General features: G+C 40.3%; 1 protein-coding gene across 3 annotated transcripts in view; it reads left to right on the top strand.

Moving 5' to 3' along the window:
- The first annotated feature begins 7,747 nt into the window (after positions 1-7,747).
- rb (adaptor related protein complex 3 subunit ruby) overlaps positions 7,748-26,564 on the top strand; it is a 99,019-nt gene continuing 80,202 nt past the window's right edge. The window contains exons 1-7 of one of the 3 annotated variants that reach the window (XM_070092400.1): positions 7,748-7,990; positions 9,533-9,608; positions 12,542-12,712; positions 14,855-15,015; positions 18,297-18,399; positions 18,687-18,833; positions 20,530-20,688. In XM_070092400.1, coding sequence (XP_069948501.1) covers positions 7,887-7,990; positions 9,533-9,608; positions 12,542-12,712; positions 14,855-15,015; positions 18,297-18,399; positions 18,687-18,833; positions 20,530-20,688 — 921 coding nt within the window. In that variant the 5' untranslated portion in view covers positions 7,748-7,886. Of the gene's footprint in view, positions 7,991-9,058; positions 9,213-9,532; positions 9,609-12,541; positions 12,713-14,854; positions 15,016-18,296; positions 18,400-18,686; positions 18,834-20,529; positions 20,689-26,564 lie in introns of those variants that run through there. The other 2 variants (XM_070092401.1, XM_070092402.1) reach the window with 2 other exon arrangements.

Genomic DNA, 26,564 nt, shown 5'->3' with positions numbered 1-26,564 from the left:
CGTTCCTTTGGCTCTACTATCAAAGGATCCATTCTCATGTCTCTGAAGAGAGATACAGAGAGTGCAACGGACAAGTGAAGTAGCAGCAGCAACACTCACAGCAAGAGGCATTCTTGAGCTTCCTCAGCACTCAGACTTTGGCCCAAAGCTGGGGTGTGGCACTAAAAGGATCCTGTAGTGCTTGCTGCCTTTGCACCTCCTAACATCATCTGCTGCTATGCAGCTCCCACACCCTTCGAGCCCAGTGTGGGCGGGGTTTGTGGCAGCCCAAGGTGCCTAGCTTCTTCCTCCGAGGCCCCGTGGGGGCAGGGAATAGGGCTGGGCCTGGGGACAGCTGGTCCCAGAAGACAAGGAGGTACTTGTACCTCCTCCCATGGCAGACATTGGTCTAAGACACTCCTGCGAAAGGGAGCCAAGGCCGGGCCACCTCATGGAAAAGGCCCGGGCCGGGCGATCATACTGGCGAATCTAGAACAGAACAGAATATGTCTCTGTATTAAACTTGGTGGGTGAAACATCTCTCATTCAAGATACCCAGATATTACACGTGTCTTATTCTTTATATAGGAATCTATTTGAAAGACATTTCGACCATTAGGACGCTTCATCAATCAACTATAGACACATGACAGGAGACATAGCTGAAGTAATGAGGTGAATGTAGTGAAGGGATGAAACAAGAATAGTGGTCGCATTAGTGTGGGTGAAACCAGCTAGTGGAGATGTAATTTTAAGGTGTTCAGTCCCTTATTCTTAGTTTACAATTGATGTGACCACTACTACTACTACTGCTCCACTAACTCGCACATTACTGAACCAACTGTATGTTTCCTTTCTCGTGTCTCTGTATCAGTTGTGGACAATTTTGAATTTTCCTAAATTCAGCATGTGTAAATTTGAATAATATAATAATTATGTATTAAAATGTGATGCTGATTTGACCCTTCAAGAAATTTCGAGTGAGGGGAGGTGTAGAATGCCGCAGCGGATGGGGGATGCCATATTGAAACTGAATGGGTGAGCACTGGTCTGTTAAGTGCGCAATGTAATCAGGCATCATCGAAGTTCAACTGGTGTATATCGAACTCAATCCATAATTTAGAAATTGCTAACACATTCCCACTGAAGAATTGGGATAAGCAGTGTGGAAAAACCCTTACAATTCGGCCATAAGGATGGAAAAATAGGGGACTCCGGTTCTTCCCAGCAACACACCTTAGCTAAGTGATGCTTACCCATAAAGTATAGTAGTTTTTGTGTTGGCCATCATAAACTCTAGCTATTTAGGGTAGCATTAGGATGTGTTATACACAAAAAATGTGATCCAGTAATTAAATGGTAAGTGATAATACGAATTTCTTTTCTAATAACACCATTGTATTATATGTATTGCACTAATAGTTATATTTTGTGTACCCAGCAAGTAAACCAAAACATACAGTTCACACAATTTTAATTTATCAGAGTAGCTGGGTTTTAATATTGTAATTATTAATTTAATGTTAGGTCTAGCTTTTTGTGAGAGTAGTGATGGACTGGGCATCGAGTGAGTGACAGTTCTGCGAACTACTGTGGCTAAGTCCCACCTACCTTGCCCAAATTACTTGCATGTAATAATTCAGGTAATACCCTGTAAACCTCATGCAAGTAATTTCTCACATAATAATTTACATTAGTGTTAAAGACCTTGGTGGGCTTAACCTCTCTCTCAAATAAATATACTCAGTGTTGTACGCATTTTATGCATCATTCCTGAGAAGAGTAGCTCCAACTCCTTGGATCTACATCCTTTCACCAGCATTAAGGCCTACCGTCCTACGGACTAGTAACTGATTTGACACTGGCAAACTGTGCCCTCAGAGTGTATTTTTTCAGGACCTATTATTAATCACATTCACAAAAAAAAAAAAGATAACAATTTGCATTGTTTTCTCATAACGAGTGACAGGTTTTATCTATGACACATCCAGTGGGACGTTACCACACAACACTGCTTGTATTAAACACCCGCCGGTACTGAAACCTCACACACAGCGCTCACTCTAAATACACCCAGACATATTTCGAATTTTGCCAAAAACACAGTTGCATTAAATATACTGAAATAATTAAAGCACGTCCAAAATCATACTAAACATATGCAATCATGCACAGATTTATTGCTTTATAATCAGCTTAAAGTGATATATTTTAACTTCGTTATAACTTGGCTATGTGTTCAGCCACCACTGTGCCCGTGGTAGTGGAAGGCAAGTGGAAATTTGTGAGAAAAGAGAGCGAGGCTGCTACCCCAAATGATTCCGACGCCGTTGTGCCTGTACCACTGGTGAAGATTGATAGGTTTGTGTAGATTTTGTTCTCTAATGTTGCTCAGGTTTGAGTGTTTAATTGCCTGTTTGTAATTACCCATTTGTAGCTACAGGACCGTCTATATTGATGGCTCGATCAACTGAGAGTGGGAGGCCGGGAAGCACTGTTAGTTTATTTTGGTACAATTGCAGTTGATTAGGTACGATTACAATTGCCTTACATGGTAACATATGTGTAAATTACTGAGGATAACCCAAAAAATCAGACAAATTGGCTTATTTCCATTGGAATCCATGTAAAATATATTTGGTAGATTCAAACCTATCTGATATTATCCTAACACCAAATGACTTCGAAAAGGAGATAAATGACATACCCATGCACTCTGTCCCAGGCCCAGACTCGTGGAACTCCATGTTCATCAAGCACTGCAAGAGGCCCCCTGTCATGTGCTTTTAACATTCTATGGAGCATGGACACAGGGGCCATCCCACAGCTGCTAAAAACAACAGACACAGACCCGCTCCACAAAGGTGGCAGTAAAGCAATAGCAAAGAACCACAGACCGACAACGCTAATATACCATATCATAAAAATCTTTGAAAGGGTTGACATGACCCACGAAATCGTAATGACACGATTGCAAACAAACCATACCACGGGTGGGGTTTCTTTGAAAGGGTTCTAAGAAGCAAGATCGCCACTCATCTAGATACCCATCAGTTACACAACCCAGGGCAACACAAGTTAAAAGCAGGTCGCTCCTGCCTGTTCCAACTACTGGACCACTATGACAAGGTCTTGGATGCTCTAGAAGACAGACAAAACGCAGATGAAGTATAAACAGACTTTAAAAAAACCTTTGACAAGTGTGAGCATGGTGTAATAGCGTACAAAATACATGATACAGGAATAACAGGAAAAGTTTGTAGATGGCTTTTTAATTTCCTAACAAATAGAACAAAATGCAGTAGTAAACAGAGTAAAGTCCGAGGCGGCTACTGTGAAAAGCTCTGTTCCACAAGGCACAGTATTCGCCCCCATCCTGTTCCTCATGTGTTACTACCCGCGTGCTCCCGCGTGCTACGTGTTTTTTCGTGATTATCACGGTCCCTGATGCGTGCTAGAACTATAAACTGCCAGTGACCTTATAAGATACATCCCTCCAGCAATTGGAACTAATCTTGGGGAGAAAATAGTATATAGTGAGTCAAAAAAAAGAATTAGTGTGCAATACCTAGCAGAGTATACTCCCAGAGGGGAGCTTTAGGCCTAGCGTGCCTTGTGCAAAATATTTTTTTTTGCCAGAGGAAAGAAAGTTTCCCTGATAATAACGTGTATATAAAGTGTTATACTGTATACCACAGTGGTACCCTGATATATAGATAATAAATGATAAGGTGTAATTTAAAACTGAAGTGCTAGGCCTACAGAAGCAGGTTGCCAGCAGTCGCCAGAAGCCTACCACGCAGGTCAGCTGTTGTATTAATCTTCCTAGCCTGCTATTGTACCTCACTTATAATCTAGTGATACCACTGAGAAAAAAATTCTATTAAAATACGAAAAGGTGCAAAATCTTGAGGAAATACGAAAAGTGAACAGTTTTGTAGAAATACGATAAAGTGTATAGTTATCAGTGAACGTTTACAACAATATACACAACGAAAAGCAAATATTACTCCAGTAAAAGCAAATATTACTCCAGTAATCTTCACCAGCCAACTATAGTGGTAGCATAGCATTTGTTGTGGTGGAAGTGGAAAAAATTTAGAAAAGTTAAATTCAGTGATCGATAAGCGCCAAAACCTTCAGGTTGTAAAAAGGGGGTAGAGATCTCGATCGTTCGTCATAGTTAGATCTGCCAGAAATCACCGGTTTCTCCAACACAAGTTATACTTTTGTATCAAACTGATCACATATTACTCTGTTAAATAATTTTCAAGTAGTTCCTTCATGTGTTAGTTCGAAATCACCGACCGGATACGTTCAAATAATTTCTGGGGGCGTTGAACCCCGGAACTTTTTCCAGGTAAACTCCAGGTAATATCTGACATGGACAGGGATGTAAGCCACAGCACAGTGTCTTCCTTTGCAGATGACACCCGAATTTGCACGACAGTGTCCTTCATTGAAGGCACTGCAAGACTCCAGGCGGACATCAACCAAATCTTTAAATGGGCCGCAGAAAAGATGAAGTTCAATGATAAGAAATTTAAATTACTCCGATATTGAAAACGTGAGGAAATTAAAACTATATGGGAGTATAAAATAAATTCCAACCACACAATAAAGCGAAAACTAATGTAAAAGACCTGGGAATGATAATGTCAGAGGATCTCACTTTCAAAGACAATATTGTATCAATCGCATCTGCTAGAAAATTGACAGGATGGATAATGAGAACCTTCAAAACTAGGGATGCCAAGCCCATGATGACACTCTTCAAGTGGCTTGTTCAAGGCTGGAATATTACTGCACATTAACAATTCCTTTCAAGGCAGGTGAAATTGCAGACCTAGAAAATGTACAGAGAACCTTTACGGCATACATATAAGTAAGTTTATTCAGGTATACACAAATACAGTTACATAGATTATCATACATAGCAGCATATGTGTAGAGAATCTAGGATAACCCAAAAAAGTCAGAGTAACTTATTACATAAGTGCGATAAAACACCTAAATTACTGGGAACGTTTGAAGTTCCTCGACCTGTTCTCCCTGGAACACATGATTATATACACTTGGAAAATCCTAGTGATTAGTACCAAATCTGCACACGAAAATCACTCCCTATGAAAGCAAAAGACTCGGCAGACGATGCAACATCCCCCCAATGAAAAGCAAGGGAACCACTAGCACGATAAGAAACAACGCAAGTGTCAGAGGGCCCAAGACTGTTCGACTGCCTCCCAGCATACATAAGGGGGATTACCAATAGTCCCCTGGCTGTCTTCAAGAAGGCTTTGGACAGACACCTCTAGACAGTACCTTACCAGCCGGGCTGTGGTTCGTACGTCGGTTGACGTGCGGCCAACAGTAACAGCCTGGTTGATCAGGCCCTGATCCACCATGAGGCCTGGTCTCAGACTGGGTCGCGGGGGCGTTGACCCCCGAAACCCTCTCCAGGTAAACTCCCCTAGTACCATACCAGGTTCGGTAACTTGCACACGAAAATCACTCACTACGAAAGCAAAAGACTTGGCAGACGATGCAACATCCCCCCAGTGAAAAGCACGTTAAGAGACCATACAATAAGTGTCAGGGGCCCGAGACTGTTCAACTGCCTCCCAGCATACATAAGGGGGATTACCAACAGACCCCTGGCAGTCTTCAAGCTGGCACTGGACAAGCACCTAAAGTCTGTTCCTGACCAGCCGGGCTGTGGCGCGTACGTTGGTTTGCGTGCAGCCAGCAGTAACAGCCTGGTTGATCAGGCTCTGATCCACCAGGAGGCCTGGTCACAGACTGGGCCGCGGGGGCGTTGACCCCCGGAACTCTCTCCAGGTAAACTCCAGGTTCCTAATATTGACAAAATATGCAGCGAGATATTCTGGACACTGACTCTGAGCAATTTTAGACACATGATTTAGTTTCAGCTGCCATACCCTATCTTTAGTTAGTTTAATATCTTCGTTATGCGTCCCCACACCCATACTCTGGGTGGCAGCCAAGAGATACAAAGGCACATAATGGGTCCTGGAGACCTGGAGTTTACCTGGAGAGAGTTCCGGGGGTCAACGCCCCCGCGGCCCGGTCTGTGACCAGGCCTCCTGGTGGATCAGAGCCTGATCAACCAGGCTGTTGCTGCTGGCTGCACGCAGGGAACAGATCGCAAAGTTTTAATAGCTTTAATACTCAGCAATTTTAATTGTAACTCATTGTGGCATATATATTCTCTTGGACCCAGATCCAGGATCAATCTCACCATCTTATTCTGGATAATTTGGAGTCTGTTCTTCGTTCTTTTTTAAAGCACTGTATCACAAAGAACAAGAATCATCTACATAGCATTGTATTAGAGCTAGACATCGGGTCCTAAGAGCCTAAGTAAACACTGTGCCTGTCTATGCCTGGAGGGTGTTCTGGAAGTTAAAGTCCCCGCGGCCCGGTCCATGACCAGGCCTCGTGATGGATCAGGGTCTGATCAACCAGGCTGTTACTGTTGACTGCATACAAACCAACATACGAACCACAACGTGGCTGGTCAAGTGCTAACTTTGGATGCCTGTCCAGCTTCCTTCTGAAAAGAGCTTGGGGTCTATTGGTAATCCTCATGTATGCTGGGAGGCAGTTGAACAGTCTTGGGCCCCTGATACTTACTGTGTTGTCTTAGTGTATTCATAGGACCCCTGCTCTTCACTGAGGGATGTTGCACCTCCTGCCAAGTCATTTGCTTTCGTAGGGAGTGATTTCCATTTGCAGATATGGGACTAGTACCCTTAGGATTTTCAAGCAATACAGGTCAAAGGAATTCAACCATTCCTAGTAACTGAAGTGCATTATTGTACTTACAAGCGCAGTGAATATTCTCTGTATATTCTTCAGTTCTGCAATTTTGCCAGCTTTGTGTAGTGTACAGCAATACCCCAACCTAGAGAGGAACTTTAACCTGACATTTGTTTTTTTTACTACATTGTCCACTGTAAATTCTCCTAACATGCTTGGGTCAAAGAAAATTCCAAGATATGTTACTGAAGGCCCTGCTGTGAAAAGTTCACTGTTACTTATGACCCATGCAATTTTTTTTTTTTTGGCGCCATGGTTCACAGGTTGAGCTTGGGGTGCACCATGAACTAGCCGCTCAGGCGGCACAACTAACAAACTTTATTTTTAAAAGATATTACATCTGAAATCTTGAGACAGTATCCACTTTTTTTTTTTTGCGTGGAGCGTAACCCAGTAATGACGAATGTGTTAGTGGTAATAAGATAACTTAAATTTTGTGAGCGTTTATCTCCATACTGATTTGAGAACCTTGGTGTGGGCTAGATGATGAAACTGCAATATATGAAATGACATCATTTTTGTGATATAATTATGCTCACTGGGATATGATAAAGACCCATTGCAACCTCTGTAATCTTTTTTTTCCTTGCACTATCACTCACAGAATGAGCATGGGGTGCACAATATACTGGCCACTATAACTTGTTTAGCTATCAAAACCTTGGGACCCAGTCCCTGGACCCATTATGTGTCTCTTTAATACTTTGTCTACCACCCACAGGATGGGTATGGTGCATAATAAAGGTATATTGAACTAACTCAAGCGGCACTACTAACTCGGGTGTGAATGCTGTATTGCCTCTTTAAGACCACTGTAAAATTATAGACTTATGTACAGAATCTAACTAAAAGTTTAAAAAATTCTGCAAGATGGCCATAGAAACTCACAGAAAACAAGATTTGAGACTGACAAATTGAAATGCAGAGTTAGTGTTAACTTGTGTGAGGGAGAGTTTCTACTGGCGGTGAGTGGCAGTGATGGTGACAGGTGCCACCTGACGAACACTCAGCTGCTCATCAGGTCGAAACTCTCATATTTTCCACCAACTCGGACATTTTCATGTAAAATGTCTACTCCAGGGTCGTATAGTAATGAGCGGCCGCCATCAGTAGACGTGGATTACTCTGCAGATCCTGCCTCAGGAAGTTTCTTCAGTACAGAGTTCAAGAAGTAGGTATACTTGGGGTGGGGACTTCTCCAGATCTCTGCTGCCTTGATGCTGCTGAAGGGCTCTTGATCCATGGAATTGGAGCTACCATTCCGTTCTATGGATCATACCAAATTATCTTACATTCCCCAGGCGATGTAACCCTTGTGGTTTAGTGCTTCCCTGTAAATATAATAAGTTTTCTCCGGCAGTCAAATAATGGCCAATGTTAAAGGTTGAGAAGACGGGACATTTAGGCTGTAGGCAGTTTTTAGGTTTATTTAATCTGCATAATGCTGTAAAAAGGAATATTTAACCAAAAACTAGCAAAATGACAATACAAAAGTCAACCTGTCATGTAATCCTATTTAATATATTTTGGGCAGTCGGCTGCCAGTCAAGTTTATTTAGACACAGGCACACATAAGTAAAATTATCATACGTAGTGTAAATTACCTAGGATAACCCGTACAGGTTTAATGCTCCCCATGAATGTAATGATAATTGGGGCTATTCACCTTGTGTAGCAGTTATCATGCTTGAACCTGTGAGGTGAGTTATAGAGACAAGTCTCCAAATACCACTTACTGCTTCTGTTAGCTAGCTGTAAGTACATATGCAGTGCTGTATGACCCGTATTGGTTTAGCGCTTAGTTATAATTATAATAATAATGTAGTACTTACCTGGGAGTTAGTGTTGTGGGCTGCATCTTGGGGAGGACTGTGAAAGGACCCCAGTTAAAATAAACTTTATTGATTGGCTATATTTGCTTATTCTGGGTTAAGCCTTTGAGATAAATCTGAATAAATTATATAAATAGTTTAGAAAACCGACAAGATGAGTGCAACATTTAGGTATCTTTATTGTGGGAGCAATAAAGATACCCAAATGTTGCACAGGTGTCTTACTCATCAGTCCAGATAAAGGCTTCATCAACCAAGGATAACCCAGGAAAGCCAATCAGTCTGACTTATACCCAATGGGGTCCTTTTGTCTTCTTTCCCAGGATAAGCCCCACAGAAGTTGGTCATTGTCACTGCTGAGTGAAAGGGCAACCTGTGCAAGGAAATGAGCTCAACATCTCCAACCTTCACAGAATTGAATTGGAGCCCTTTAGTTATGAGCAGTTTGCTTACCAAATTCCCTCTATGCAAGGGCTGATTAAGTACCTTTGTGGCCATGTCCAGTTACTGGCCAGACCCACTGGTGCTGAACTTGACTGATGTCTTTAGTTCTTTATTTAGGTAAGCCATTTGCAGAGGCATTATAGTATATATAAGTACAATAACTCATATTTTGAACTTGTGTTGATGGATGTATAGTACATACAGTACTAATTTGACTTAATTTCTGGACTTGATTTTGCCAAATACATAATTTTCAGTCATTTTATACTTTATATCAGATCCTCATTTCCTAATTAGAGGTCAAGACTGACTTTTGTGGTTGCCTATTTTAGATGAAATACGGTTTGGCAAGTTATTAGAATTTTGTCAAGTTTTATTTTATTTTTTTTTTTTTTTGCATAAAATTTTATCTTTGTCTCAGAAAGGTTTCTTTTCAGGCATGAAGATCTAAAACAGATGCTTGATAGCAATAAGGATGGCCTCAAGCTGGAGGCCATGAAAAGGATAATTGGGGTTAGTAATGTTTTTTTATTTCTAGGTATGCAAGTATATAGACTCATGTGTTCAAGAAAAGACTAAAGGAATATTGTATTTAGACTAATAGGTAACTGTAGTATACTAGCATACAATTAATATTTTTCAGTAGAGAATATTAGTTTGGTGACTTAAGAGAGGAATTTATTTCATGAAGTGGTGATAACTGACTCTCCTTGAAATTAAATTAGGTTATTTCAATGTTTTGTTTGAACGTTGCTTGCAACTGACTGGAAAATTAAAATGAAAGTGTTTTTGTCCATTAGAAAAAAAATAGGTATACAGTGGACCCCCGGTATTCGATATTAATCCATTCCTGAGAGCTCATCGAATACCAAAATTATCGAAAAGCGAATCAATTTTCTTCATAAGAACTAATGGAAATCAAATTAATCCGTGCAAGACACCCAAAAGTATGAAAAAAAAAAAATTACCACATGAAATATTAAGTTTAATGCAATAGAATAATTACAATAACAACAATAACAATAGAATAATTGACACTTACCTTTAATGAAGATCTGGTGATGATTGATGGGATGGGAGGAGGGGAGTGTGGATGGTGTTAATGTTTAGAAGGGGAATCCCCTTCCATTAGGACTTGAGGTGTCAAGTCCTAATGGCTTATGTCCTGGGAGTGCCTTTTCCTCCTGAGTAATGTAGGTCCTGCATGGCATTTTCTTCCAAAACAGGCCTGTTTCGTCACAATTAAACACTTGTTCAGGTTTAAATTCTTCACTGTCTATGTAATCCTTGAATTCCTTCACATATTTTTCAGCTGCTTTTTGGTCCAAACTGGCAGCCTCACCATGCCTAATCACACTATGTATGCCACTATGATTCTTAAATCTTTCAAACCATCCTTTGCTGGCCTTAAATTCACTCACATCAGCACTAGTTGCAGGCAATTTCTTTAGCAAATCGTCATGCAACTGCCTAGCCTTTTCACAAATGATTGCTTGAGAGATGCTATCTCCTGCTATCTGTTTTTCATTTATCCACACCAATAATAGTCTCTCAACATTTTCTAACACTTGCGGTCGCTGTTTTGTAATCACAGTTGCACCTTTTGCAAGAACAGCTTCCTTGATTGCCGTTTTCCTGGTCACTATAGTAGAGATGGTTGATTGGAGTTTACTATACAACCTGACCAGCTCCAACACACGCACTCCACTTTCGTACTTTGCAATTATCTCTTTCTACATTTCAATAGTCATCAGCACCTTTTTTCTCGAAGGGTTGGCACTAGAATCTTTCTTGGGGCCCATGGTGACTTATTTTGCAGAAACAAGCACCAAAAACAGTGATAATATGGAATGTACAGAATGTATCCTTAGATGCACGCACACTGGCTGGCTTGTAAACACTGGCACACACGGGACAGTTCAGGCCACATGTGGACACATCTCGTATGAATCTTATCAAATACCGGGTTTTCAATCGGATACCGAGGCGAAATTTTTGCGATAAAATGCATCGAATACCGGATTTATCGAATACCGATGCCTTCGAATACCAGGGGTCCACTGTATTAACATGTCTTAAATTTGTTTTTTTAAGTATCTATTATACAGATACACAAAGACACAATATACAGTGGACCCCCGGTATTCGATATTAATCCGTTCCTGAGAGCTCATCGAATACCGATAATATCGAAAACCGAATCAATTTTCCTCATAAGAAATAATGAAAATCAAATTAATCCGTGCAAGACACCCAAAAGTATGAAAAAAAAAATTTACTACATGAAATATTAAGTTTAATGCATTAGAATAATTACAATAACAATAAAATAATTGACACTTACCTTTAATGAAGATCTGGTGATGATTGATGGGATGGAAGGAGGGGAGAGCTGTTAGTGTTTAGAAGGGGAATCCCCTTCCATTAGGACTTGAGGTTTATCTGGAGAGATAGCAAGTCCTTTCCCAGGGTTACTTCCCTTCTTCTTTTAATGCCACTAGGACCAGCTTGAGAGTCACTGGACCTCTGTCGCACAACAAATCTGTCCATAGAGCTCTGTACCTCCCGTTCCTTTGCGATTTGTCTAAAATGGGCCACAACATTGTCATTGTAATAGCTGTGTTAGGGTGATTTTCATCCATAAAGGTTTGCACTTCAACCCACTGTGCACACATTTCCTTAATTTTTGAAGTAGGCACAATGTATTCCACAACTGGTATAGGCTTCTCAGGGTTAGCCCCAAACCCTTCAAAATCTTTCTTAATTTCCATACTAATTCTCACCCTTTTTACCACAGGGTTGGCACTAGAAGCTTTCTTGGGGCCCATGGTGACTTATTTTGCAGAAACAAGTATCAAACACAGTGATAATATGGATAATATGGAATGTACCGAATGTATCCTTAGATGCGTGCACACTGGCTGGCTTGTAAACACTGGCACACAAGGGGCAGTTCAGGCCACATGTGGACAGGTCTCGTACGAATCGTATCGAATACCGGGTTTTCAATCGAATACCGAGGAAAATTTTTTGTGATATAATGCATCGAATACCGGATTTATCGAATACCGATGCCATCGAATACCGGGGGTCCACTGTATTAGCTTTATTTTATCTTTATTATGAAAATGATATTGTACTTCATTGCAAACTTACTAAGCATATAGTTTAAAGTGCTGTATTTAACCCTTAAACTGTCCAAACGTAGATCTACGTTTTTTCAACATTTGAAAGTATGTAAAAAAGTAGATCTTTTTTTTTTTTACATTGGAAAAAGTGTAAAAAAATTTGATCTACTTTTTTTTTTTGTTATATTTGAAAATATGTAAAAAAAACGTAGATCTACTTTTGGAGCACTACGCATGTGAACGTAGATCTGCTTGGACAGTTTAAGGGTTAATGCAGTTTTATTTTCTGCTTCAATCATGCCTAATTGAATTTTTCAGATGGTGGCAAAGGGAAGGGATGCATCTGAACTTTTCCCTGCTGTAGTAAAGAATGTTGTTAGTGCTAACTTAGAGGTGAAGAAGCTGGTGTATGTTTATCTTGTGCGATACGCTGAAGAACAACAAGATCTCGCCTTGTTGTCCATCTCCACGTTTCAAAGAGCTCTAAAAGTATGTGCTAATTCTGTATTAATAATAATTGTACATACTGTAATTTTATTAATGCACATTAATATTGATTTGAGTAAATTTTAGTATGCACCAGTTATAAAGTTTAGTTAGTTTAATATGTTTATTATGCACCCCATACCCATCCTGTGGGCGGTAGTCAGAAGATTACAGAGGTACATAATTAGTCCAGGGACTGGACTCCAAAGTTTTGATAGCTGAGCAAGTTACAGAGGTAATGAATTCACAATTTACAAAGGTAATGAACTCACAATTTACAAAGGTAATGAACTCCAGGTAGGTCTAGTCACAATCATGACAAGTTACAAAGGTATTTACAGATTACAGAGGTACGTAATGGGTCCAGGGACTGGGCTCCCAAAGTTGTGATGGCTGAACTAGGTACAAGGTAATGAACTCACAAGTTACAAAGGTAATGAATCCTGTAAGAATGGTTACTTACGTTTATACATGGCTACAATCGTGAACAAATTATAGTGTAATGAGCAATTCACACTTCCACACCCGGTCACAACTGTAGTGAGTTATTGGTGCAAATATTGATTGTTGAGACACACACACACATACAAATTCATACACACACACACACACATATACAAATTCATACACACACACACACACACACACACATAAACACACAGACACACACACACACACACACACATAAACACACATACACACACACACATAAACACACATAAACACACATACACACACACACACACACAAACACACAAACACACACACACATAAACACACACACATAAACACACACAAACACACACATAAACACACACACACACACACACGGGATGTTCCAGAGATGGGACACAGACACAAGAGGTCACAATTGGAAGTTGAAGACTCAGATGAATCAAAGGGATGTTAGGAAGTATTTCTTCAGTCATAGAGTAGTCAGGCCATGGAATAGCCTAGAAAGTGATGTGGTGGAGGCAGGAACCATACATAGTTTTAAGGCGAGGTATGATAGAGCTCATGGGGCAGGGAGAGAGAGGACCTAGTAGCAATCAGCGAAGAGGCGGGGCCAGGAGCTGTGACTCGACCCCTGCAACCACAAATAGGTGAGTACAAATAGGTGAGTACACACACACACACACAAACTCATACACACACACGCACACACACTCATACACACACACACACACACACACACACACACACACACACACACACACACACTCATACACACACACACTCATACACACACTCATATACACTCATACACATACACACACACACACACAAACACACACACAAACACACACACATAAAGGCAGTGGTATTTGTAGAAACTTCTTCAGATACAGTAATAGTTTTTCTCTTTCTCATAAGGAACATAAAAATCACCACAAGAAACCAAGAATATAGCATTCAGATTGCATAGAGAAGTAAGAAGTCAAATTCTTGGTTAAATAAATAGGACAAATATGAAACTATTGATACAACATAAATTCATTGGAAGGTAAGGGTGCCAAAAGTTTAAGCATCTGAGGTATGGGAATTTTGAACCTGTTACCACCAATAATAAAAATACAAGATCTTATAGGTAGCACATCTGATGACTTGAGTATAGATCTTACAGGTTTCATGACTTTAGAAAACTTAGGTTTCTTCAGGTGTTTGATTGACTGTGGTGTGATGTACAATATATGCTGATTGTAAACTATAGCACAGGTGTCCCTCATTTTATGATGTACATTGTTCCATGCCCTTGGTATATTCACTCGGCTGAATCTGACTATAAATGCTTAATTGTGTATGATAAAATATTTAAATGCTTTGGGAATGGTGTTGATTGTATATGGCAATCATACAGCATATTTTTTTTTTTTTTAACAAGTCGGCCGTCTCCCACCGAGGCAGGGTGACCCAAAAAAGAAAGAAAATCCCCAAAAAGAAAATACTTTAATCATTGAACTCTTTCACCTCACTCACACATAATCACTGTTTTTGCAGAGGTGCTCAGAACACAACAGCTTAGAAGCATATATACAGGATACAACATTACAAATAGAGAATTTTCATAAAACAAATCTGCATAAGGCAGGGGGAGACCTTTAAGCCTGTATAATTGTATCATAAAATTAAAATTTCATTTTTCAGGATCCCAATCAACTGATCCGGGCTTGTGCTTTACGAGTACTATCGAGTATTAGAGTTCCCGTCATTGTGCCAATAATGATGCTGGCTATAAAAGATGCAGTGACTGACATGTCTCCATATGTACGGAAGACCGCTGCTCATGCTATACCTAAACTTTACAAGTAAGTATAATTCCTTTCATAATTTAATTTGTTTTGCTTGCAGTTGTAAACAGTTCTGCATGAAATATTTGTTGTCATTATCAAGAATTTAGTGTAATTACCAGTAAAGACTAAATGCAGTCTTATAATAAACCTGATGGTAAAAAATAGAATAAAGGGCTAGTTACAATTTAGAGTTTGTTTATGACTAGCATAATTTGATGTATGTTACTGCATAATTTTCACAAAGAATAAATCACAATACCATAGCTGGAACAATTTGTAACTAATCCATGAATTGGATATGGAATTAGATGATCAAGTTCATCCTGGATAGTTATCAAGTTGCAGGTGCATTAGCAAAGGAGAGAATGTCAGAATCTGGGTCAAGTTAAAAAAAAAAAAAAAAAAAAAGAGGTTAGAAGAGTCAAAGGCAAATTGCATGTGTATTCTGAAGATTAGAACATTTGACACTGTGTATGCCAGGAAAAGGTAAGCATCTACAGAAAGAGCCTGTATATAAGGGTCAATTGAACAAGATTGTATCTGCACAGGCTAGAAGAGGGATAGCTTTTATAGAGATTCAACTTATATGATAGCTTTGGTCTGTAACATGACAAAAAAAAAAAGGTTACTTGTGACAACAATATAATCACTCACTGTCTGTCAGAAAGGGACCAACCAGTTTAATTTTTATACTTTTAAGAGCTCTCACCTACTACTGACTGTTTTATGACCCTTGTGGATTTAATGCCTACTTTCTTTTAACACACTGTCTGCGTCCCACTGAATCAGGGTGGCCTAAAAAGAAAAATGACGAAAGTTAATGCTTACTTATGATTATAATAATAATAATACCTAATACTGTACTGTGTGTCCTTATTTAGCTGGAAACCGTATACTGTATTTTTTTGTTTATCAACACGTCAGCTGTCTCCCACCGAGGCAGGGTGACCCAAAAAAGAAACACTTTCACGATCAATTAGCACTCACCATCATTCACATATGAATACTGTCTTTGCAGAGGCACCCAGATATGACAATTTAGATGTCACTCCAAACAGTCAGTATCCCTAACCCCTCCTGTAAAGTGTAGGCATTGTACTTCCCACCTTCAGGATTCGAGTCCAGCTAACTAGTTTACCTGAACCCTTTCACAAAATATTACCCTGCTCACACTCCAACAGCTCGTCAGGTCCCAAAAACCATTCGTCTCTATTCACTCCTATCTAACACTCTCGCACATGCCTGCTGCAAATCCAGGCCCCTTGCACACAAACTTAGTGACATACTCATTTACCGACACCTTGGACTTTCAACTGGCTCCCTGACCAGTATTTATACCTAAATAATGTAGTACAGTAGACCTCCGCATAACGATATTAATCCGTTCCTGAGAGCTCATTGTTATGCGAAATTATCGTTATGCGAATGAATTTTCCCCATAAGAAATAATGGAAATCAAATTAATCTGTGCAAGACACCCAAAAGTACGAAAAAAAAAATTTTACGACATGAAATATACATTTTCCTACACACAAAGAGAAGGATACATGCACAATAGTAGAGTAGTACATGCACAATATATATTGTGCATGTACTACTCTACTAAATGAAGAATAAATGACACTTACCTTTATTGAAGATGCAGCAATGACTGATGAGACACTGTGTCCTGGGAGTGCCTTTTCCTCCTGAGTACTGTAGGTCCTGTTTGGCATTTTCTTCCAGAACAGCCTTATCACACTGTGTATGCCACTACGATTCTTAAATCTCTCAAACTAACCTTTGTTGGCTTTATATTCACCAATATGAGCACTAGTTCCAGGCATTTTTCCCTGTTCACTTAGGTGTTAGTCGACTGGTGTGGGTTGCATCCTGGGAGACAAGATTAAGGACCCCAATGTAAATAAGTTAGACAGTCTTTGATGACACTGACTTTTTTGGGTTATCCTGGGTGACTAACCCTCTGGGGTTAATTGTTTCTTGGTATTCTCAATAAGCCACACCAACAACGGTGCTACAGCAGCAGCAGCTGACAGTGCTACAGCAGCAGCAGTTGACAGTGCTACAGCAGCAGCTGACAGTGCTACAGCAGCAGCAGACAGTGCTACAGCAGCAGCAGATGGTACTACAGCAGCAGCAGCAGCTGACAGTGGTACAGCAGCAGCAGCTGACGGTGCTACAGCAGCAGCAGCAGCTGACAGTGCTACAGCAGCAGCAGCAGCAGCTGACAGTGCTACTGCAGCAGCTGACAGTGCTACAGCAGCAGCAGACGGTGCTACAGCAGCAGTAGACGGTACTACAGCAGCAGCAGCAGCTGACAGTGGTACAGCAGCAGCAGCTGACAGTGCTACAGCAACAGCAGCAGCAGCTGACAGTGCAGCAGCAGCAGCTGACAGTGCTACAGCAGCAGCTGACAGTGCTACAGCAGCAGCAGACAGTGCTACAGCAGCAGCAGATGGTACTACAGCAGCAGCAGCAGCTGACGGTGGTACAGCAGCAGCAGCAGCTGACGGTGGTACAGCAGCAGCAGCAGCTGACGGTGCTACAGCAGCAGCAGCAGCTGACGGTGCTACAGCAGCAGCAGCAGCTGACGGTGCTACAGCAGCAGCAGCAGCTGACAGTGCTACAGCAGCAGCAGCATCAGTAGTTGACCATGGTACCACAGTATTTCGATAATATTTCTCACCCTTTTTACCACAGGGTTGGCACTAGAGGCTTTCTTGGGGCCCATGGTCACTTATTTTGCAGATAAAATCACCAAAAACACTGTAATAATACGAAATGTTCCGATTGTATGCTTGGATGTTACCGCGGAGGCTGGCTGGTAAACAATGCTACCGGCGGAACACGTGAGGCTGGCTCAGGCCGCACATTAGACGCGTCTCGGACGAATAGTGTTGAGCGGGTTTTTTAGCGGTATGTGAGGCAAAATCTTAGCGATAAAATGTATCGGTATGCGGATTTAACGTTATGTGATGCCAACGGTATGCGGGGGTCCACTGTATGTTTGAACTGATTTCCTCTATTCTGTTTATTTCAATATACAGCACACTACTGTATAAACATGTAAAAATTTACCAGAAATGTTATAAGTGGTGCAAAGATGACATTAAAACAATATCAAAGATAGGTGACAAACCCACTACCATTTTAGTGTGCTCCTCACTTAGTGATGAATTCGTTTAATGACATGTTATTAGGAACGGAAGTCCGTTGTTAAGTGAGGAGAGGCTTTACAGGATTCAATTTGCTTCTATTAAAACTGTTAATGCTTAAATTTCTTCTCATTTTTTCAGTCTTGATCATGATCAGAAAGAAGAATTAATAAAAGTAATAGAAAAACTCCTGTCAGACAAGACTACATTAGTAGTAGGATCAGCTGTGATGGCCTTCGAAGAGGTTTGTGTTGATTTGATGTTTGGAAAAAATAATGAGAATAAAACATTTATAGGCATGCAGAGATTCTTCTATTTATTTCCTTGTTAAAGTTGCATAATTTAAAATTGCTTTAAGCCTCCAATATTCACTGTATTGTATCATGTTAATGCATAATTTGCCGAGTTGCTGAAATATAATTTTGCTGACCCATGGAATACTTTAATTTACTATTTAAAACTTATTTGTGTAATGCACATGTATGTTTATGTGTACCACATTAAATTGTCTACAGGTGTTTTTCTTTATAGGTATGCCCAGAACGGATTGACTTGATCCATAAAAATTACCGAAAATTGTGCAACCTACTTGTAGATGTTGAGGAATGGGGACAAGTTATCATTCTCAACATGTTGACCCGATATGCTCGTACCCAGTTTGTTGACCCTAATGCTGGTGTGAGTGCTGTTTATCATTGTTCCTTTGCAATAGTTATGAATAAAGAGCAAAAAAAAAAAAAAATTCTCTTCACAAAGTATTCTTTCTAATATTTAATTTTGGATTAGACAAATGTTTTTTTTGCTGCCTTTAATAAGTGTTGGCAATTTGAGAATACTGTAGCTAGGAATTGCAGAATACTGTGGTATTAAAATGTATAAAAAATTAGGTAAATGTTTTCGATTATTTGATGATGACTGACACGTGTTTGAAGAGTTTTAGTATTGCCAAACTTCAATTTATACAAAACAAAAACAAAAAAACTTGCATGACAGTGGGAATTGTAATAACTGTGACAAAGAATAATCTTTAGATTCATAAGTTCACAAAGCCTAAGTATTTAGACTTCAAAGAAAAGTAGGATTCTGTGAGTGCATAGATATGCACTGATGAGGGTAAGACACTAAGATAAAGTATTAACCCTTTCAGGGTTGGTCCCATATATGTACGGCTTGATAGCCAGTGTCGGTCCCGTATTTATACGCCAAAATTCTAGCGCCTTCAAATCTGGTGGAAGAAAGCTGGTAGACCTACATATGAAAGAATGGGTCTGCGTGGTCACTATGTGCAGTATAAAAAAAATCCTGCAGCACGCAGTGCATAATGAGAAAAAAAACTCCAATTGTGTTTTTGGTTTAAAACAGCGACTTTGCAGTGTATTTTCGTATGATATTTATGGGTGTATTCTCATTTTCTTGGTCTCATTTGATAGAATGGAAGATATATTACAGAAATAGAGATGATTTTGATTGGTTTCACGATGAAAAGTACCTTGAAATTGAGCTCAAAGTAGCGGAAATGTTCTATTTTTGCCGATGTTCAAGAGTAAACAAATCACACCACGAGTCCAATACACATCAACTGGAGAATCTAATATTTTTTCACAAGTGCGCTGATATTATTTATACCATTTTTACAATAATGCAGTAGTCTTCATAACAGTAAATCAATTTTTTGTGAGAATAAAAATTCAAAATGGCAAGCAAGAGTAATATAAGGGGGGCCTGGAGATGTGACTAATAAACAGAGAAAATGTTATTTTAGTGCCAGAAATGTCTGTCTTGTTTATTCTGGACTCTGTTTTGAAATTGGCGTCTTTTAAAATTTGGTTGAAATTGGCCAAATTGCCAATTTCTGACATTATTGGGTAGTTGAAATGAGTAAATGGGCAGTTTCTTGTACTCATTCGATAGAACAATGGAGTTCTAGCAAGATAGCTATGATTTTAGTAGACTGGAACAATGGAATTGGCTGAAAATAGGGCTCAAAGTGGGTGAAATCACCGATGCATAAATATCGCCGATATCGCTAACTTTTCAAGAGTGTAATTTCATAAGTTTTTGATCAAATTTTGTCCTTTTGGTGTCATTACCATCGGGAAAAGATTCTCTATCATTTCATAGAAAAATAATTTTTTTTTTTTTTTTTTTTTAAGTTTTTTGATCCTGAGAGTGAGTTAAGGATTGGGGGTCTTGACTCTCAAAAGGTTAAAAATACCATAGAGTAGTTCCATATATTGTAGCTTTATGATAAATGTATTTAAAAGTGTTTAATGATAAATTGCAAAATTTAAGGAGAAATTTTGCCTGTGCTCTGCTCTAGGGAATTGGGCTAATAGCAGGAAACATACATGTATATATTTATTACCTAACCCAGCAGACTGAGGTTGATGTCAAGGAGAAGCCATTCTATGAGGATGAAGAAGAGGAGACAGAAGATCAAGAAGTTCTTGCCAAAAGACCTAAGTCTATGGATCCTGACCATCGACTCCTGCTTAGGAATGCCAAGCCACTGCTTCAGAGTCGCAATGCTGCGGTAAGTTAATCACTTTTTTTTTTCACTGTTCTCTCACTTTAACTTTGGGCTCTCAGTTCATGTTTCTAGTCTCCTTTTATAATTTCCTTGATATTTTCATACTATGTCAGTACTGTTTATCTTATTGATAAACTTTTTTTTTACTCACTTTAAATTACCTCAGTTAATTATCATATAGCGCTATATGCCTTTTGAACTCTTACTAAAATTATCAGAAACTCAGTCTTAGTCACATTGTATTGACCAGCCAATCTAATACAGTGGTCCCTCGTTTTTCGTAGTTAATCCATTTGGAGTTGCTGCTATTAACGAAATCTACGATTTGCGAATCAATTTTCCCCATAAGAAATAATGTAAATACAATTAATCCGTTCCTTACACCCAGAAGTATTAAAACAAAAAAATTTTTTACATGAAATATACATGTAGTACATAAGCAATGCAATGGGAAATGATGAATGAAACATTAACAGCATAACACTTACCTTTATTGGAGATTCTTCTTAGTGTATGGGAGACTGGAGGAGGAGAGACATTGAATTACTGTTTGGAAGGGGAATCTCCTTCCATCAACACCTCAGGTACCAATTGCTTTTCTAGGGTTGCTTCTCTTCTCTGTTTCTTAATGCCACTAGGACCACCTTGAGAGTCACTGGAGTCCTGTCTCGCAAAATAACTGTGGAGAGAGCTCTGTTTCTGGCGTCTCTTTAACACTTCCCTAAAATGGCCCAAGACTTTGTCACTGTACATGTTGCCAACATGGCTTGCAACAACCTTGTCAGGGTGATGTTTCTCCATAAAGCTTTCTGTCTTACCCCACATAGCAAAAATCTCTTTAATTTCTGAAGAAGGCACCTTCTTCCATCTCTCTTCCTCCTCCTCTGCAGCAAGATTCTGAGCTGCGATCTGTTGCTGTTCCTGCTGAAGCTCTTGCAGCTCAGTGGTGAGCTCTTCGTTGTGGTCTTCCACCAATTCTTCCACATCCTCCAAACTCACATCCAACCCCATGGAACTCCCCAGTGCCACAATTGATTTAACAACAGACATAGGCTCATCAGGGTCAGTCCCAAACCCTTCAAAATCCCTCTTGTCAACACAATCTGGCCACAATTTTCTCCAAGCTTAGTTCCAAGTCCTGGTAGTCACTCCTTCCCAAGCCATACCTATAAGGGTTATGCAATGGAGGATGCTGAAGTGTTCTCTCCAAAATTCCCTTAGGGTAAACTGAGTGTCTGTGGTCACAGTCAAGCACCTGTGAAACATTGCTTTGGTGTAGTTTTTTAAAGTTTGCAATGACCTGGTGGTCCATGGGCTGGAGGAGAGGAGTGGTATTCGGGGGCAAGAACTTTACTGTGATGAACCCAAACTCCTCGAAAATTAGGTCATCCAAGTTTGGAGGATGAGCAGGTGCATTGTCCATTACTAGCACGCACTTGAGATCCAATTTCTTTTCCAGGAGATACTCCTTCACACTAGGGCCAAACACTTCATTGAACCACTCGACGAAAATTTCCCTTGTGACCCATGCCTTACTATTAGATTTCCAAAACACACACAATTTACTCTTCATAACATTGTTTTTCCTGAACACTGGGATTTTCAGAATGATACACTAGTAATGGCTTCACTTTGAAATCCCCACTAGCATTAGCACAGAACATGAGCGTCAGCCTGTCTTTCATAGGCTTGTGTCCTGGCATTGCCTTTTCCTCCTGTGTAATGAAGGTCCTCTTTGGCATTTTCTTCCAAAAGAGGCCTGTTTCGTCACAATTGAACACTTGTTCAGGTTTCAGTCCTTCAGCCTCTATGTACTCCTTGAATTCATGCACATATTTTTCAGCCGCCTTGTGGTCCAAACTGGCAGCCTCACCATGCCTTACCACACTGTGTATGCCAGTACGGTTCTTAAATCTCTCAAACCAACCTTTGCTGGCCTTAAATTCACTCACATTACTATTTTCAGGCAATTTCTTTACCAGATCGTTGTGCAACTGCCTAGCCTTTTCACAAATAATCGAAGTCATAAGAGTATCTCCTGCTAATTGTTTCTCATTTATCCACACCAATAATAACTTTTCAACCTCTTCGAGTACTGGTGATCTCATTTTTGTCAGCATAGTTACCCCCTTTGCAACAACAGCATCCTTGATTTCCTTTTTCTTGGCCACTATGAAACATATGGTTGTGTAGGGTTTCTTATGTATCCTGGCCAGTTCGACCGCACTTGTGCCACTTTCATATTGTTCAATGATGTTTTTCTTAAATTCAATTGTATTTCTCACCTTCTTTACCAAAGGCTTGGCACTAGGAGCTTTCTTTGGAGCCATGGTAGCTTATTTAGTACTTGCAAGCACTACAATGAGTGGAATATTATGAAATATTTCGTAGGAGCACGTGAAGGGACCTTCGCTCACTGGTAAACAATGCCAGACTGGCTGCTGCCCCGGCTCACACCGTGCGTACGCGTCCCGGACGAACTACTACTCGCGAGTCAACCTATGATTAGCGAGCCCATGTTTATACGAAAATATCTCTATGATTTCCGAAATCTATGATTCCTGAGAACTACGAAAAGTGAGGGACCACTGTATTTTAGATCTCATTCCATTAGGGAACAGTAATACAGTGGACCCTCGAGTTTCGTAAGCCTTGCGCTTTGTAAATTTCGCCTTTCAACAACTTTTTTTTTGTCAAAATATAGACTCGCAGTTTGTAATTTGCCTCGCCATTCGCTGGTCGTCCGGAATGCGTACGAGCGGCCTCCCAGCGTCAGCACCACATAAAGGCACCCCACACACCATTCCCAGTCAATTGGCATTGTTTATTGGTGAGTGACCATCACCCCACGCGTTCATATGATACATTTCGTAATATTCCATTCTTTTTTGTGCTTGCAACTACTAAATAAGCCACCATGGGTCCAAAGAAAGCTTCTAGTGCCAGCCCTTTGGTAAAGAATGTGAGAAACACAATAGAATTAAAAAAAGAAATCATTGCAAAATGAGTGGTGTGCGTGTGGCCCATCTTGCCAGGATGTATGGGAAGCCCCATACAACCATCAGTTCCATTGTGGCGAAGAAAGAGGAAATCAAGGAAGCTGTTGGTTCAAAAGGGGTAAATATGCTCACAAAAAAGAGATCGCAAATACTCAAAGATGTTGAGAATTTGTTGTTGGTGTTGATCAACCAGAAACAGTTAGCAGGAGATAGTGTTATGCAGTTGATAATTTGTGAAAAGAAAGTGCCTGGAACAAGTGCTGATGTTAGTGAATTTAAGGCCAGCAAAGGCTGGTTTGAGAGATTTAAGAAGCGTAGTAAGCATGGTAAGGCATGGCGAGGTTGCAAGTTCTGACAAATGTTCAGCTGAAAAATTCGTTCAGGAATTCAAGAACTATGTAGAGGCTGAAGGACTCGTCCCCCAACAAGTGTTCAATTGTGACAAAACGGGCCTCTTTTGGAAGAAAATGCGAAAGAGGGCCTACATCACGTAGGAGGAAACGGCACTGCCAGGACACAAGACAGTGAAAGACAGGCTAACTCTCATGTTTTGAGGTAATGCAAATAGGGATTTCCAAGTGAAGCCTTTACTGGTGTCTCACTCTGAAAATCCCAGAGTATTCAAGAAATACAGTGTCACCAAGAGTAAATTGTGTGTGATGTGGAAGGCTAACAGTAAGGCATGGATCACAAGTGAAATTTTCCTTGATTGGTTCAGTGAAGTGTTTGGCCCGGTGTAAAGAAATACCTCTTGGAAAATATTTTGCCACTCAAGTGCCTCCTGGTAATAGACAATGCTCCTGCTCATCCTCCAGACTTGGATGACCAAATGGTGGAGGAGTTTAGTTTAATCACAGTGAAGTTCTTGCCCCCTAATACCACTCCTCTCATCCAGCCCTTGGACCAGCAGATCATTTCAAACTTCAAAAAAACTCTACACCAAAGCAATGTTTCAAAGGTGCTTTGATGTGACCTCAGACACTCAGTTGACCCTGAGAGAGTTCTGGAAAAATCACTTCAGTATCCTCCATTGCATAGGCCTTATAGATAAGGCTTGGCAGGGAGTGACTTTCAGGACTTTGAACTCTGCTTAGAGAAAATTGTGGCCAAATTGTGTTCTCGACAAAGATTTTGAAGGGTTTGAGGCTGACCCTGACAACCCTATGCCAGTTGTGGAATCTATTGTGGCATTGGGGAATTCCATGGGGTTGGATGTGACTGGCTAAGATGTGGAAGAGTTGGTGGAGGACCACAGTGAGGAGCTAGCCACTGAAGAGCTGCAAGACCTTCATCTGCTACAGCAACAGACCACAGCTTGGGAAATTGCTTCAGAGGAGGAGGAAGAGAGATGGAAGAAGGTGCCTTCTTCAAAGATTAAGGACATCTTTGCAAAGTGGAGTGAGGTACAAACATTTGTGGAGGAACATCATCCAGACAAAACTGTTGCAAGCCGTGTTGGCAACATGTACAGTGACAATATCTTGTCCCATTTTAGGCAAATTTTAAAGGGATGCCAAAAACAGAGCTCTCTGGAACAATTTTTTGAGCGACAGGGGTCCAGTGACTCAAGCTATTCCTAGTGGCATTAAAAAACAAAGAAGGGAAGTAACCCTGGATAAGGACTTGGAAGGAGATTCCCCTTCCAAACAATAGTGTAACTTCTCCATCCTCTCCCCTCCTCTTGTCTTCCATACACCAACAAGAGTCTTCAATAAAGGTAAGTGTGAGGTTATTATTGTTTTATACTTGATGTCTCATTGTTTTCTGTATGTAAATCTATATTTAACGTAAATTTTTTTTTTTTTCAAACAAGTCGGCCGTCTCCCACCGAAGCAGAGTGACCCAAAAAAGAAAGAAAATCCCCAAATAGAAAATACTTTCATCATCATTCAACACTTTCACCACACTCACACATTATCACTGTTTTTGCAGAGGTGCTCAGAATACAACAGTTTAGAAGCATATACATATAAAGATACACAACATATCCCTCCAAACTGCCAATATCCCAAACCCCTCCTTTAAAGTGCAGGCATTGTACTTCCCATTTCCAGGACTCAAGTCCGACTATATGAAAATAACCAGTTTCCCTGAATCCCTTCACTAAATATTACCCTGCTCACACTCCAACAGATCGTCAGGTCCCAAGTACCATTCGTCTCCATTCACTCCTATCTAACACGCTCACGCACGCTTGCTGGAAGTCCAAGCCCCTCGCCCACAAAACCTCCTTTACCCCCTCTCCCCAACCCTTTCGAGGACGACCCCTACCCCGCCTTCCTTCCCCTATAGATTTATATGCTTTCCATGTCATTCTACTTTGATCCATTCTCTCTAAATGACCAAACCACCTCAACAACCCCTCTTCTGCCCTCTGACTAATATTAACTTTTATTAACTCCACACCTTTTCCTAATTTCCACACTCCGAATTTTCTGCATAATATTTACACCACACATTGCCCTTAAACAGGACATCTCCACTGCCTAGAACCGTCTCCTCGCTGCTGCATTTACCACCCAAGCTTCACACCCATATAAGAGTGTTGGTGCTACTATACTTTCATACATTCCCTTCTTTGCCTCCATAGATAACGTTTTTTGACTCCACATATACCTCAACGCACCACTCACCTTTTTTCCCTCATCAATTCTATGAATAACCTCATCCTTCATAAATCCATCCGCCGACACGTCAACTCCCAAGTATCTGAAAACATTCACTTCTTCCATACTCTTCCTCCCCAATTTGATATCCAATTTTTCTTTATCTAAATCATTTGATACCCTCATCATCTTACTCTTTTCTATGTTCACTTTCAGCTTTCTAAATTTACACACATTCCCAAACTCATCCACTAACCTTTGCAATTTTTCTTTA

The sequence above is a fragment of the Cherax quadricarinatus genome, chromosome 39 (assembly GCF_038502225.1).
Source record: "Cherax quadricarinatus isolate ZL_2023a chromosome 39, ASM3850222v1, whole genome shotgun sequence".
Lineage (NCBI taxonomy): Eukaryota > Metazoa > Arthropoda > Malacostraca > Decapoda > Parastacidae > Cherax > Cherax quadricarinatus.
This window is presented reverse-complemented; position numbering and strand designations above follow the sequence as displayed.